The following is a 16515-nucleotide window of genomic DNA, read 5'->3' as shown; positions in this document are numbered from 1 at the left end:
AAGAGCTGTTATTATTAATATTCAATATCCATACTAAAAAATACGAACGTGATTTTGAGTTTTGACTATCCTTGTTACCTCTTTACACTCAAGCCACTGAATAAATTTTAAGTCCCATGAGAGGACTTGATTGTACCACATTTGTTGCTCTTTCCGACACCTATCTAGCAAGGGAAAACCAAAGTGTACTCAGATGTTTTGCTAGACTTTGGTTTTAGTTTGTTATTTTACTCTACCTACATTCCCAAAGAACACAAGTCCTCAAATCAATATCCCAAATACTCTATTATTATTTATTTTTAATTAATATTTCGCCCTTGACACAGACACAAAATCCACAGGACGTAAAACCCAACGATTCAACGTCTTTAGTATGTATAAATGTGCGCGAGCGGCGCATACTTCAAAAACGTTCGTGTCCTCACCCAGTGCACTTGTTACTTGGATATACGATGAAAACCACGGTAAGTGATGGAAATAACATTTATTATTAGTAATTGTTAACTTTATTCTTAACTTTAAATGTCTCATCAATGTAATAAAATTAAATTCCAAATTTTGTTAGTCTCGATAAAAATCGAGAACGCCAGAACTGATTTGGCTAATTATATTTAAAATGTTCGTGGAAGTCCAGAGAAGGTTTATATTAGTAGGGAAAGTGAAAAGTTCACCAGTAACCAATAATATATAAAAAACTGGAGTAGAAAATATAGAGATAACTTGAACGCGTTTTAAATTAGTAAAAATAATAATTAAAATAGTAAAAAATGTAAATTAATACCTAGTTAATAGAAAATTAAATAAAGTTTTGTAGATAAAAATTAACTAGACCCATTTTAATATACAGAAAATTAATTAAATTAAGTACTTACTTAAAATGTAGAGTCAATTTACATAAGTTAATAAAATTACGAGCTAATGTTAAAACATAATTATTTTGTTTCTGATTAATAATAAGTAGGTATGTTTAATAGAAAGAATTTAAATTTAAAAAAAACTTTGTGAGTTATGACTTATGAGTGCAAAATACAAGAAATGAATAATGGAATGTATAAATGTAAAATGTAGCGTCAATTTCAGTTTCTTTGAATCTTTTTAATTAAAGTAAACAGTGGTAACTTTTAATGTAACACACAACTTTTGTGTACTTACTCAATTAAAATCTCGTTCTCTATCTGCAGCACTCAGATATATTTAAATATATTTTATAATGATTTCAATTTAATGAAGGGTTTGACGAATAATGTATGAGGTTTATGTTAAAAATTTTAATTATTTTTAAATTAAAGTAAGTACTTAATTAATATTCGCCTCTGAGTGCCTTAGTCGTAGAAGTGCATTGATTTTAAAGTTTGACGAATAATGTATGAGGCTGAAGTCAAAAATTTTAATTATTTTTAAATTTAAGAGCTCACCTGACTCTAAAAATCAAACATCGTCCTTCTCTCTTCACACTCACGCCCGTCTTTCATATGCCAGGTGAAAAAGGACGGCGCGGAATCATCGCCGAGTTAGTTTTACTTGAATAAAAGACGAACTATAATGATTATGAAAAAAGTGTTTTGAGCAAATTTAGGTTTCATCAATACCTTTTTAGATATTAAAAAATATAAAGGAAAAGACAGCAAACTTTGAAGATCCAAGCAAAAATGTGTCTTAAACAAGGTTTTTTGTAAAAAAGAAACTATCGAGCATTTTTTGAGTAATCGTGTTTTCGTCTTGAGCATTTAATCTTTATGAACTGAACTTACTTGTGTCAAAAAATTAGTTTTCTAGACCTTACAGATTTTGAGATCTAGGTTAATGTATGTAGTCAAGTTAGGGTCATATGGGCTCTTAAGTAATTAATATTCGACTCAGTGCGGCGGTTAGTCGTAAAAGTGCATTGATGTATATCAGTTTCATAGTAATTTAACACTTTTCCACTTGAATTGCTAGTAATGAACTAATAATAGGATGTACAAACTGTTCTTTTCACTGCATTTTCACGGTTGTTGTTCTGTATTTCCGTGAATATTAATTCATTAAACGTTTTGACGAAGTGATAAGTATTGAAATGATAATAATATATAATATGTAGTACCAGAATCATTATTATTTTGAATGAAGTTATAATAATTGTAATACTTATATCTACATTTTTAAGATCAAAAGTTAAGACGCATCAGCTAATGGTAAAACAAACAAATAATTTTAAAGTAATGTAAATATTATACTTAAAACACTTTTCTTGCAATTATTCACTTTAGAACAGTTGCAACTTGCAAGAAATCATCATGATTACTGTGAAACAAGTATTTCATCCAAGAAGTTAAAGTACATTCAAATTTCAATATTATAAGAAATAGCCTTTTCAGACCTAAATTATTATTGTTTTGTGTTTTAACTGCCGGCTTTATTCCAATTAGAGATTTTATTTTTAAGCATAGGAATATCTTCCCCCTTCCCCTCCCTTTCAAATCAATCTAAGAAAAAAGGGATGATACTACGATGTTGCCACTTTTTAATTTCTTAATTTTTTTGACAGACTTATATTTTATTGTGAGAATTCATATATTTTTTTTACATTTGCCTCTTTCATCCAGTGTCTAGTCATTGCCTGCGTGATCGTCGCGTGCGCGGCACAAGCACAACGCGACGAAGCGCAGAAGCGCAGCTCGGGCGGTTACGGGTTCCTGCGACCCGGTTACGACGGGTACTCGGGACCCGGGTATAATGGTTATCCCGGATATAATTCTCAGTATGGTAAGTGGTAGAATATAAGTATTATTACTCTCCATGTAATAAATATTATAAATAAAATCGTATAAATGGTTTTATTTATATTTATTTGATATTTTATAAACCCTTTAACAAAACACACTGAGAAAAGAACACCTTGTATAAAAGTATAAATATAATTCCAGGGGGCTACAACGAGTATCAGAGCGGCTACGGGGGCCCCGGTTTCGGGGGCCCCGGGTATGGAGGCCCTGGGTTCGGGGGCCCCGGATACGGCAACCCCGGATACGGCGGATATCCCGGATACGGCGGATACCCGGGTTATGGTGGTTACCAAGGTGAGTGTAGTCTTTATTGGGTTTTCCATGCTTATTCCGTGGGGTAAAATGTGGCCCCCATCCCCCTTTAGCATGGCCACAGCAGAAATGCGAAAGCATAGAAACACTGTGGAGATAAACTAAAGGTACCGTTCCGATCTTTACCACGGTATCCTTTAAAAATACTGTGTAACTTGCAAATCTTAAAATATTGCGGGTGTGAATGCGTTTTCTTTTTCTAGTTTGCTGGTCCTCTATAGGATACCTACATTATAAATAATGGAGTTGCGAATTCTTGCAAAAACTTAATTATTTACTTGACATGTGCTATCTATTAATTTATTGCATGTGTAAAATTCTTACCGTATCTTTTTTCAGGCTACCGGCCCCGCCCCGGATATCCGTTCCGCCCTGGCCAGTACCGACCCGGATATAACTCCGGTTACGACAAATATCCGGGTTACAGCAGCTACATAGCCGGCTTCGCCGATAATGATGACGATCTGTTCAGTCGCAGCGCTAAAAAGGACGTAAAGGCGGACGAATAGAGGCTACTTAGTTATGTGTAATAAAGTTATTTTTATTTAATTATTTTCTTTTTTATTTTAATAACTATCATATTTTTAACAATTAAGGGTGGGTTGCACCAATTTACTTTAACTTTAACTGTAATTTTAACTATAACTTTAACTACAATGCAAAATGTCAATGGATGCCATATTTAACCATAACCTTGAGCTCGATAAGGCTTTCAATGAACGTGGCGAAAAAGGAACTAACGCTGTCATCATACAAAAACGCCATTTTTGACAGTTCTCCTTTACCAGCAGCGCCCCCGCCCACGTTCATTTCAAGCCTTGTCGGACCAGCTGTCATCTGTCAAATTCTGTGGTCAAAGTTAAGGTTAAAGTTAAATTAGCCTTAACTATAACCATAACTTTGACCATAACTTTAACTTTAACCACGCCTCTGGTGCAACCCACCCTAACAGACGCACTTAAAGACATAATGATGATTAAACTTAAATTATTTGAAGATTTTGACATACAATGACAAAATCTTAATCTTTAATAACAGTTATAGTTCTTGCAATCTATGAGTGCGCGGCGCCCTTAGTTGTGTTGGTGACCATATCTATACACGCGTACATGGCTCGCTCGCTACTGACTGCTCCGTTAGGTACGCACTACGCACACTAACGAAAATGTCTATTCGTATTTCCAACTACAAATGATATATAGTGAAGAACTATATGTAATTTTATTATTCGCCTCTGAGTGCGGGATCATTTAAATACTTTTCATCAGGTACTAATATTATAATTTATCTCCGAATGTAATCAGCGAAAATAAAATCAAAATGAAGTACAATATGTTTACAATATTTTATATTACAATAATATAATTTAAAAGCATTACTTAACAGCAAAATTATTATTACTTAGATAATATCTTATTTTTTTTTATAATAAACAGTTCAGTAATTTCGAAACCTATTCAATGTAAAAGGAAGACTAACATACACATGATAGGCTTCATGTAGACGTTCTAAAATTATGATAATTTTGGTAAAAAATATCTTGATTTTGATACAATAATCTCTTGAATACTATTTTCATCCGCTGAACCAGTCTGACGTCATCGAGTTAAAGAACGATGCGGCGTTGGAGCGCGCGCTTGCGAAGTTCAGCGGTAAAGAGCTCGTCATCAGCTCCGAGATCTCCGACTTCTTGGGCCCAGGGGACTGTTTCTTCTTCATCTGAAAGTAAAAAAAAATTGTTTTATTTCTGAGTTTTAAAACAAATCTTTACAGAAAGTCTACGTGATGAATGATGATCTACCGCCGTAACTAGCCCGGCGAGAAGAACCGGCGTAAGAAACTCGTTTAAGTAGTTTGAATGTTTTATGAATAAGGTTGAAAAATTTTAAGTTTTAAACTGACGGTAGTTTCAAATAATACTATTGTAACTCCCACCGCTGCTACCAAAAAAAACAAAAGTATGTTTTAAGGGAATAAGGCAACATTGCTCTCCCGGATACATCGAGCGTATCGGGTAAACGTCCGGGCATGTTGTGCTTCTACCTATCTACAAAGCTGATACATTACGGGCGTTAATAGTTATTTATAGACTTATGGAAAATGTAGAAATTTTATATGGAAGTTTATAAGCACATATATGGGCATTTATAGTCATTTTCCCCTACTAACCGGGCGGTCGTGTCTGAGCGGCGCGGCGACGGGCAGCACGGTGAACCAGTGCGGGTTAGCGGGCGCCAGCATCGCCGCGCGGTCGCCGCGAGCCCCGCCCACTATGCCGCACACCTCGCTGTGCTGCAGCACGAGGCTGCCCAGTAGCGTCTGTGGATGATATAATTCTAGTATAGCGCAAATCTGCTGCCTTACATAGTCAGAATTGACTTGAATCAGCTCGATCTCAAAGCTTTTCCTACTTAAAAAGATATGTACCAGCGTGAATGCATGCTGCGGCTCAATTTGGAACTAATTCGATCTCAACGACATTTCCCAGTTCTGACAGATACAGGGTGCAATTAAACCTTCCTGACAATTTTTTCCAGGGCTTAGGTATCATTAGGAGAGTCCATTCAACCAAAAAAATTTGGGTGTTATTTTTTTTCAATGGCATATTTTATCCCATTTAAAATCGTTGCAGAACGGTCACTCGCGGCACGGGGGAATGACGGGGGTGACGCGGGGGGAGGCGCGCGCGGGGGCACTGCATGCGCGGCCGACGAATCGTGTCAATTAATTGTAGTGTTTTTGGATAACTTTCAGAAGCTATTTCTCAACATTTTAGTACTGAGTGATTATAAAAGAAAAAATACGTGTATTTTTAACAATATATCAAAATTTGGCAGGAAGGTTTAATTGCACCCTGTATACTAGCGCATGATCGTGCTGCGGCTCAATTTGAAACTAATCAGACTTGTAAATCAAAATCATATCAGTTTCGGGGGTAATACTTCTAATCTTACGTTATGTTTTAATAATCGCTTCTTTATAGAATCGCCGATCAATAAAAATATACTATGTATGTATTTACTTAATTACGTGCATCTTTGTGATTTTTTTGTCGACAAAATTTTAAGATATCGCGATTTCGCTACTACAGACCCTCACAAATATAATGTATATCTGTTTAGAAAATATTTTTGAAATTTAACAACTTGAATGAATATAATTTATTTTTTTCTTAAAGCATGCACTTATTCGCGTGTTTTTTTTCTACTTATTTACATCATAACGTGGGAGATCCATGCTTCGGCACGAATGGGCCGGCTCGACCGGAGAAATACCACGTTCTCACAGAAAACCGGCATGAAACAGCGCTTGCGCTGTGTTTCGCCGAGTGAGTGAGTTTACCGGAGGCCCAATACCCTACCCTATTCCCTTCCCTACCCACCCCTATTCCCTTTCCTTCCCATCCCTACCCTCCCTTATTACCCTAGTTAAAAGGCCGGCAACGCACCTGGAGCTCTTCTGATGCTGCAAGTGTCCATGGGCGACGGAAGATGCTTTCCATAAGGTGACCCGTTTGCTCGTTTGCCCCCTTATTTCATAAAAAAATATATATAAAAGACAATTTTCACCTGTACTCTCTGCACGGATCTCTTCAAATTCGTCTGTATATAAGGATAGAAGACATCATAGTCGAAGGGATCGATTTTACTCCTCAGAAACTCACAAATCTCCTGCGAGAATTCTATCCCTTTCTTATTCTCTCTCGGCACCATAAGTAGCGTCATATATCGTATATCCATTAGCAACTGAAGAGCGCATCTCTGGTTTATGTCCGTCTCATTCTCTCGCACCACTTTGTTGTAGTGTGCGAAAGAGATAGACGTAACGTTGTCTATGAACGCCGCATGTATTTCATTCGGTAGGGTATGCGGTACTACTTGATCTAATATTCGGCTGATAGAATAAAGGTACTCTTGTAGTTTGAGTGAGGGGCCTATCGGTACTTTTATTGTCGATTCTATGGCGGTCCCTTCGTCGTCTTTTTCTTCAATTTTTATGACGTCCCATTGCTGAAACGTTAAAAAATTATTTAGCAAAAGACATAATATTATGTATGCATGATAATAAAAAAGTAATGTATCACTCATTTTTGGATAATTATCCAATGGAATTTATTGTTTTTACAAAACTGGTTCAGATTGTACACAAAATGTAAAACCGCATCGTAAAATATCAGTTGTGAAATGGCTTTTTCATTAAGTCAATTGAAAAGCCTTGTCATTGGTTTAAATAAATAAATAAAAAAATAAGAATAATTTTGGTTAAGTTCCTAAACATAACCCAGCATACCAGCCAATAATCATGACGTCAAGAATCATTCCCTAGATAGATGGCACAGTTGATTCGTTCCGAAATATACGCCGGCCATATTACGTGTACGACTATGTTGGGAAGACATTGTAATAACTAATAAGTGACACTTGTCTCACTAGTGGTCTACCAACATGGCGTTGGATTTGTGACGTCATGAACCCTTACCAGTATACTGTGTTAAATTTCGGAACTCACGCCTTGTACGTTGATTTCTAGGCAGTTGACAGACCTACGTCATGTGGTTGGCTTATGTTAATTCAATGTTAGCTGTGATCGGTCGGAATAATCGGATGAGTTTGACTTAACGCGACCAAATTACTTACCATCATCAAGTAATCTATATTCGCCTCCAAAGTAAACTTCTGAGGTAAACCCGCGGTTAACGCTTGTATATCAACTATGACTATATCCAGCCATTTCCTCCAACATTCTATACAAGAGTTCTTTAGTACACCACAAACATTATTCCAACTTTTTACCGCACCATCGTCGAAGTCCTCGCCAATATAGCACTTACGGAAGTGCGGCATAAGGGTGGTTATCGCTTGCGTGAATCGCGCGGTGTATATTGCTGTAGTTTTGCGTTGGAGTTCCGTAGATTTTAAAGTGTGCTCTTCAAAACACGCCCTTATGTATTGCAGCATACTGAAAAAACAAAGTTGTTGTTACTTGTAATTGTTATTTTATAATGTTAAATGGTATATGGATTTATAGCTTGACTAGCTGTCCCGACAAATGTTTCTTTGCCATATAAAGTATTTCGCCCGAATTATTTTATTGAAGTGACTAAATAAGTATGTCACCATGGCAACGTCCATCGCTATCCCGTCGTACAAACAATGGTCGCCGTCAGTCTCGAGATGTAATAATTTACTATTATTTATTCAACAAATGCACTTATCAATATAATAAGTACCCAGTAGCCAATTCTCAGTCCCACTGAATATGCATATAAAATTAGGTTAAAATCAATAAAGCCGTTTCGGAGGAGTACGCGGCCTAACATTGTGACACGAGAATTTTATATATAAGATGTTTTGCGGGTATTGTACAGACGTTATTCCGGCATAAAGCTTATCTCATGTCCTTTTCTGGGACACAAAATACCAAATTTAAACAAAAGCAGTTGAGCATCATTATCAGACACGATAAAAATATATGTTATACATGGGAAAACAGGCAAGTAGATATAGATCAATACACATTTTTTTAGGTTTTACTTTGGCAAAAGTAAGATAAACTGAATACCTCTGTATATGCCTGTCAGATGTATCTCTTAAATACTGCTCAATCTCTGCTCTATCCACATACATATTTTCTGTCTCGTCTTCTTCATAGGTATAAATTAGCTTGTCCTTCTTTTTCTCCGGGTACAGATATTCTTTGACATCTTCCAGAAGTTTCTGTAGCTCTTCGTCTAGACTGGTGCAGAGTTTTTCCAGGTTAGGTGTGTACCCTCTGTCTTGATGGGACATACCTGAAATTAGATTGTAAATGTTGTAGGATCACATTTTAGAGTTAGATTATGATATTTTACTGTTTGTGTAATGTGATGTTTGTGATAAAGTGCCGGAGAGGCTATCCACAACTTTTTTGACAGATTCTCCATACTCTATCTATCAAGTGGTGGATAGCCTATCCGGCACTTACCAGAAAGTGTTGAAACAGGACCTTAGGTTAATAAATAATTGTATGAGTTGAAAAAAATATGGTAGGAAACAAACAGCAATGCTTTAATTGACCGTAACAAATTTACACCGTGAGCTAATGTAACAACAACTAATTTTAAATGTTATTTTGAGGGTTGTATTGTATCACTTCTTCTTCTTTTAAAAATGGCCGCCTCGGTGAGTTGCCAATGTCAGAGTGGCTTAAAGGACTTTGCTCTATGTAGCGAAGTTCTGGTGAAGTAACAAGACGTGTACGGTTACAAAACAAAATTACATAATTGTATCACTTGTATGGCGCTATGTAGCCGTCAGGTCTATCGTGTCAAACAGCTGTCATATGTCATGAAATAGTTTCCACATTGTCTTATGTCTGTCTGACACGACATTTATCCTCATTGCTAAATATTGAAAAATAAAATATGTACCCGTGCATCAAGTACTTTTTCTTTTATATTGGAGAGTCATTTAATAATAGATTTACAATACTTATATTATTTTTGTCTATGCCTATTCACAATTTCACAAATGGCCCGAAAAAGACAACATAATATCCACAATAAAATTTAACCTACACAGACCCAAAAAGACTTTAGAATTCATAATAAACCTTCTTACCTTTCATCAAACTATTCATCACCTTCACAACTTCACTCCTCGACTCGATCACCGTATCACCAATCAGATCTTTCCACACAAACCAGTTGATATTCGCCTCTTTTTTCACATTATCCGTCTTAGTCAAGTCTATTAGCAGCTGGGTTTTGAAGGTATCATACAGCTTGTCCCATCTGCCGTCTATGATGGCTTTGACTCGAGCCGTTATAAGTGGTTGGAAGTAGTGGGACCATACGTGGACTTCAGGGATGTTGAGTGATTGGCATATCGTGTCCCAGTTTGGTGGGGATTCTGAAATATAATCAACAAAAATAAATAAATATTTATAGGCATTCGACTGAAAAAAAATCGTCTTTACTCAATATAAGACAAGAACAATTATAATTTAAAAAATCTGCTAATTACTTAGCAGATTTTTTTGTTCTTTTTCTAATTTTCCGCTTTAGAACTCAAAGAAGATTTGACAGTACTGTTAATTCAGGCGCGGTCCGAAGGGGGGGAGGGGTCACAGGGGACATGACCCCCCCCCCCCCAAAATCTAAGGTCAAATTGAAAAATCTCAAAATCTTGCCAAATAATAAAAGACTAGCTATCCCCTAACCACCACTGCGTCCGACCTTAGACAGCTGTCAACCCAGAACCGTCCGAGGGCGCAGATAAAAAGAAAAGATTAGTGTAGTGACTAGTGAGTGACCCCCCCCAAAATTTCAGGCTGCGACCGCGCCTGTGTTAATTAGTTTATTAGGCTTAGCATGGCCACCACAAAAAGGTTTAGTCTTACGGTAAAGTAGAGAAAGTGATGGATTAACAAAGCAAAACTGTCAGTGTTTCTATTCGCATTTCTAGCCATGGTAAGCCTGCTGCAATACATCCTGTTTATTCACTCACCAATCCTAAATGTCTCCTCACGTATTTCATGCAGTACTCTGACTCTAGTCACGGTGTGAAGCAAAGCCGACACATTCGCGCTGATGTACCCGCTCACCCATGTGCTCCAGTTTTGGACGCTCGCTGTCACTTCGCTCTTCGCCAGACCTGTGATTTCCTTGTTGGTTGACAGCCTGTAAAGATAACGGAAGGATAAAAACTTGAGAGGTGTCAAGGGACACCCGGATGGAACGAAGTTATAAAAAGAGCCATCTATTGACGCCCAAGAATGCTAACAACGACACTAATATTGTGGAATTGTAATAAAATTTATTTAAACGTCCGGTAGATGTCACTGTTTATTCCCAAAAACGCCATCTAGTTGACGCACAGGAATACTATCAACGCCCTCTAACCCTAATAGGCAGGTAGTAATAAAAAAGTGTCGAGGTCAAGTGTAGTTCCGTCTAGCCTCCTTTCGCAATGCTGAACGCGCCATAAGGAACTTCGTTCCAAAAATATGGAAGCAGTATTAAAAACTATGACCGTGTGCAGAATTTTTGTGCGAAAATTAGGTTTTTGTTGGCTCATGTCATACATAATGAATTAATATAATTTTTTATTTATTAATCGTATTTTTCATGGTTTTGCGATTTGGTGACTAGTAGCCGCAATAAAGCCAGACTTTCCTGGCATTTTGCTATTAAGCAGGTAGGCAACAAACATAAAGATTTACTCAAATTATGTAAAAGTGACATAATTCCCAAAAATAATATCTAAAATGCTATTTAAAATACCACAATGGATCAGAGAAAATCTCGGATGAAGAAGACTGCTTTATATGAAAAATACTAATCTCAATTTTTCATATAAACAAAGACTGTGGTGGTACGTAAGTATCCTAAAATGTAGAAATTTTTAAGAACTACTAGACTCCGCGAACTTCGTTTCATGGGCCTGCAAAACAGTCAGTCCTTCGTCAGTACTTTCTGTATTCCCCACACATTTAGGCACTATTATCTCTCCAGCATATTTAGAAGATCGATAGCTGGTCGTTCGACTTGCAAATATAATATTTTCCATTACACATTCGTGGTAGCCGCCGCCGTTGCCGTGTCGGCGCGGGCGCCTTATTTTGAGCTTTAATCAAACTGTCCTTACTTCTAAAATATTTGGCCCATGGTAATAATTTAAAGGACAATTCTATTTTTCACATAATTCCAAATAATATTTTGATATTTATGTAGGTAAGGATTAATAACGAATATGCAAAAAAGTCACGCTAGAAGGAGATGATTTGAAGTAAATTTTTTAATGAAAGTAATGGGTATTATTCGTTAACCATAAAAGATAGACATAAGTTGCCCTGGGCTTTTTTGTAGATAATGATGAGTACTATAAACATGTTTAACATTATTTTGATGTATCATCAGTATTTTTCGTAGCGAAAGCGAAATAATGAAATTTTTGGCAAATTTTTACCACTTTGGGTTAAATTTTTGCTATTTTCGGTAGGATCCCTAATATTTTTCAGAATAATATATAGCCTGTGTAATTTGCAAATGATGTAGCTTTCCAAAAGTAAAAGAATTTTTAAAATTAGTTCAGTAGTTATTGAGCCCATTCAATACAAACAAACATACGAATAAAACAAACTTTTTCTCTTTATAATTAATATATATATATATATTGTTTTTATTTTGTTTAGTTAATTTAAGTTATGCTATCAAAAAGTCAACAAAATAGTGTTGGTAATAATTTTTAATTTCAATGTTTTTAGTAAGTTTTCATTTCGGATGAAAATTTGATTTTCCGAATTATTTAAATCATAAGAAATGTTTCGTATTTTTATACGTACATTGTTTTTACGTTTATTTGACAGAAGTCCATAAAACAATTTTTTTTCTTTAAATTGTTGTCGTTTTTATTGGTAATTTCTACATGCGACATATTTTTAAATGAACAGTTGTCACTTAACAATGACGTAAATGCCACTTCCGACAAGCTATCATCGATTTTCTACAAGCAACAATGTCGGTTCTGGCACTTCCGACAAATCAGCATTACTCGTACAACGGGGTACGAGTAATGCTGATTTGTCGGAATCTGAAAGGTCAGAAGTGACTTTTCTCATATTAAGGCATAAAATACGAGATCTTTATAATAACATATCAAACGTAAATAACTTTTATAGTATTACCCTGAAAGTCATGATCCTACTTGAAATAAGTCAAAAGTTATGCACAATTTAGACTTTGAATCGCTCTCCTGTAAAGTTGTCGTTTTTCACATCCAACATTGTTAATAGTCATGGTCGACTTCATCTTTGATAGAAAAGTGAAGTGACAACTGACAGTACTTAAAAATAATGGTTCGTAAAAACTCTCACCTATATTTAGTGATCACAGTAGGCAAGTACTGTAGCGCTACAGAGTCACTGAACTGTACTAGTTCTATAAGTGGCTGTGACTCAGGCGCATACAGCTCTTTAAGTTTCTCCAAAACCTCCCCTCCGTTGTTTTCTGTAATGGTAATTACAGATTTAATTCAAGGGTGGACCCCGGACAGGTCGGTGGGATTGACAGGCCTTGGCCCTTCCCTGGCACTTGTAACTAGGACATGGTTCTGGTGCAAAAACCTATATAATAATAACAAAAAAAAGATATGGGCAAAAAGCCCATACACAACTTCAATTGTAAATTTAAAAAAAAAACACAGATTTAAGAGTACGTGAGGGCAACAGTTCCGACTCACTGGAACTCTCTGGCACTGGCGAGTGGTGACTCAACCGACAAGACTTCAAGCTTCGACCTCCGGTCTCCGGGGCGTAAAGTGGTATTAGAGCCACATTCCTGCATCGCGCTATCGAAGTTTTTTAAGTGCGTCTGTATACGACAGCTGAAATCAATCACGTGGGCTTCGGCCTGACCGAGCATACCACCTCACTCGGTCTGAAGATCTTCGGTTAGGGCCACCACTTAGAAATTAGAATCCAAAAAATGGGTAGAAGAATCTGTACTACTAGTTGTTGAAACCCGCAACTTCGGTGCGTAGAAATTTGTGTATGACGAGGAACCATTTATTTTGTGGAAAAAAAACGTCTTTTAGAGCTGCTACTTTCACAGTGAACTCTCTACAAGGAACACGTACACACCCTAAAGTATTATCACTTATTTTTGTTACGCACTGTATATCTTTTTTCGAGACACATAGTATAATTAATTATTAAGTATAGAAAAAAATATCAAAATTGGTTTCGTGGTCTAAGCTTGTTGAGGGAACAGTCGACAGACACACAAACAGACTTTTTCATGTTGACAAATCCATACTTATATTATATTATGCGAAAATATGTCTGTCTGCTACCTCTTCACAGTTCACGCCCAAACCTCTATACCGATTTTGACGAAATTTGGTATGGGAATACTTTTGAGTCTCGGGGAAAGACATAGGAAAAATTTACGGTTCCCGCGCGATAAACGAATTCTATAACAAGGCCCACTAGTATTAGTATAAAAGTGTGGAACTTACCAACAAAACAAGCATGCACAAGCTCAACCGTCTTCAAAACAATCTTCACACCATTCACAATCTTCTTCTTTATCTGTGCTTTCACATCACCGTCCAATATCTGGTCTAGATCAAACTGTAGTGTATTCTTTAGACTGGTGTTACTGTGGACCTCTATTAGCGTGTTGAGGAGTTGAACCATCGTCTGCGAGTCGAGTATGTATAGAGCTATGAGGCAGGAGCAGGATACCTGTAAATATTATTAGTATTATATGTTAGACTTTTAAGTGGGCCCATAGACGATCAATTTTAGTGTCCAATATTACGTATTGTGCAATATTAGTGACTTGTTATTGTTAATATTGAACATCACCACTTTTATGAGGGTTTCATATATATTTTTTGCAACAATGTTCATTTAAGTAAGTCAGTTAATTAATAATAATTTGGGATGATTTTTGGACATTATCATTTTCAATATTGTCTCTATTTTTGTAGAGAAAACTACTGTTGAGATTCATTGTCGTAATATAATAATATTGATTTTACTACCAACTAATAAAAAGAAACACAATTATTATGAAACCACACAATATTTTGTTTCACACTATATATTTAATTATAACATAATTATCACCTAACCAATGTTTGAATGTTCTGCGTAGTGCTTCGTGCTTAATACAATACCATTGGACGATCTCCGTGTATCGTCCAATGGTATCGTCTCATAGCACGAAGCTTCGTACGATAGACGCATGTGCGACCGCGGCATAAAGATAGATACCTCTACATTAATATCAACGTCTTGCAGTTTCTGTCCACACAAATCGATGATGGTCTGGCTCAAGTTGGTAATGGATGTCCACTGCTGCTGCACGATCCTCTGCAGCGACTGCAGTCCAGGCTTTGTGTTCTTACCACCGATCTGTAGCTGGAGACCTAGAAATTATTGTTAAGTTGTGAGCAGAAGTGGGAGTGGGAGCAGAAAACAGACCGAGAAAGTTGCTCTAATAGCGAAATATCATATTATCATAGGCTCTATTGTGTCTATTATGCTGATTCACCTTTTCTGTTAGAAAATTTTAGGAATAGTGGCATGATCATCAGAGTTGCGTTATTTTAATATTCTGACATAATATTATTATATATTGCTACATGAACATACCGGTATTAATATGCCTTGCCAAAATAAACAACTGTGCAGCCTTCACAAAGTTATTTTCACCAATGTACTTCCATATTTTTTCTGGTATTTCCATCAACAACTTAACTTGCACCGCCATTGCATTTAGAGGGTTTCTGTTAACCTGAAAACTAATAAATAGATTTTCAACATCATGTTTCATTATGTATTTTAGATAAATCCTTTTTGAGATCCTTAAAACATGTACTTTGCTAATGCTTCAACTCCCAAGCGCCCCAGGTGGGCCGCAATAACAATAAGCTATTGTGTCTGGTTTTTCCACTAATGAAAGACTATATAGCATTAATAACATTAATAGTTATGTATTTTGTAATATTTTTACAAATCACATAACTATTGCGGATATATTAATATTAACATAATTTTACACTAGAGAAAACTTATCATCTTTGAAATGCTTATCTTATAAAAAATATACAGACAAACATATATGTTTCCAACCGAATTCCAAAACGGAGGAGGTTATAACCTCCTCCGTTTTGGAATTCGGTTAATAATAGAAATTTGTTTGAGTTTAGAAGCTATGACTTTCTATATACTTTGCTGTTTAGGAGTTTTGTAACAAAATAGTAACAATAAGATATGCATGCAGGAATTCTATCATAAAACTAGTAATGTTAACGTAAACTTAGTTACCTTTGGGGCCTGTTGTCTATTTTGAAACCAACTAAATGTGTGTCATGTAAGTTTTTGCAGGCGACCATCATTTCACTTATATGCTGCAATGTGCTTCCAGTTGTTTCTTTCATTTCTTCTATTGTGTCTGCTGCATGTATTAAGTCTCTGTATCTTTCACTGAAAAAAGTGTTCCAGTTAATAATCAACCTATTTTGAAAGAGCTTTATCTATACTAAGGTTGGAGTGATAGAATAAAATAGACAAGCAAATATACTGCTTGGAAAACTAAGCAAGTGTACTTTACACTTAGAAACCTTGTACAAATTGATGCCATCAATTTGTGAAATGCTGTCTTACAAAGTTTAAAGTCAGTACATACTACATACCCAACCATAGCACGTAGCTCTTCTTTCTTTCGTTCAATTTCATATTGTAATTTCTTCTGTACATGATCAATTTCACTTATAAAGTGGGTCTGAAAAAGCTTTTCAGGGACTATTTCTAAGGGATTACTTTCCGCCATTTCTTAGTACCAAATCTTATTTCAGTTAATTAACTTAACTTATAAACTATTAATTAGGCTTTAAACATGGAAAATAAAAGGATATTTTAATTTTTTAGAAAATTACTCGGAATGTTG

At 35.9% G+C, this 16515-nt stretch overlaps 2 protein-coding genes across 2 annotated transcripts; one reads left to right on the top strand and one right to left on the bottom strand.

The window, feature by feature from the left end:
• Nucleotides 1–316: 316 nt before the first annotated feature.
• LOC121734209 (prisilkin-39-like) lies at nucleotides 317–3626 on the top strand. Its single transcript, XM_042124689.1, has 4 exons — nucleotides 317–464; nucleotides 2586–2745; nucleotides 2907–3059; nucleotides 3417–3626. Exons 1-4 carry the CDS (start codon nucleotides 453–455, stop codon nucleotides 3584–3586), a joined length of 495 nt encoding a protein of 164 aa, XP_041980623.1. The 5' UTR covers nucleotides 317–452; the 3' UTR covers nucleotides 3587–3626.
• A 956-nt stretch (nucleotides 3627–4582) lies between these two features.
• On the bottom strand, nucleotides 4583–16515 carry LOC121734360 (conserved oligomeric Golgi complex subunit 1). The gene is made up of 13 exons (XM_042124895.1): nucleotides 16262–16515; nucleotides 15894–16052; nucleotides 15219–15367; nucleotides 14838–14992; nucleotides 14075–14303; nucleotides 12933–13065; nucleotides 10565–10737; nucleotides 9677–9967; nucleotides 8640–8868; nucleotides 7715–8036; nucleotides 6647–7087; nucleotides 5247–5396; nucleotides 4583–4796 (listed from the first exon to the last, which is right to left on the bottom strand). Exons 1-13 carry the CDS (start codon nucleotides 16396–16398, stop codon nucleotides 4653–4655), a joined length of 2712 nt encoding a protein of 903 aa, XP_041980829.1. The 5' UTR covers nucleotides 16399–16515; the 3' UTR covers nucleotides 4583–4652.

The sequence above is a fragment of the Aricia agestis genome, chromosome 15 (genome assembly GCF_905147365.1).
Source record: "Aricia agestis chromosome 15, ilAriAges1.1, whole genome shotgun sequence".
NCBI classification, from domain to species: domain Eukaryota; kingdom Metazoa; phylum Arthropoda; class Insecta; order Lepidoptera; family Lycaenidae; genus Aricia; species Aricia agestis.
This window is presented reverse-complemented; position numbering and strand designations above follow the sequence as displayed.

Bases quoted from the DNA above. Each gene is read 5' to 3' on its own strand.
- LOC121734209 (XM_042124689.1), top strand. The intron at 2,746-2,906 runs GTAAGTGGTAGA...ATATAATTCCAG, and splicing joins CGGATATAATTCTCAGTATG to GGGGCTACAACGAGTATCAG. The intron at 3,060-3,416 runs GTGAGTGTAGTC...ATCTTTTTTCAG, and splicing joins GGGTTATGGTGGTTACCAAG to GCTACCGGCCCCGCCCCGGA.
- LOC121734360 (XM_042124895.1), bottom strand. From the start codon at position 16,398: ATGGCGGAAAGTAATCCCTTAGAAATAGTCCCTGAAAAGCTTTTTCAG. The intron at 5,397-6,646 runs GTGAAAATTGTC...TATCATCCACAG, and splicing joins GATCCGTGCAGAGAGTACAG to ACGCTACTGGGCAGCCTCGT. The intron at 4,797-5,246 runs GTTAGTAGGGGA...TTTTACTTTCAG, and splicing joins CGCTCAGACACGACCGCCCG to ATGAAGAAGAAACAGTCCCC.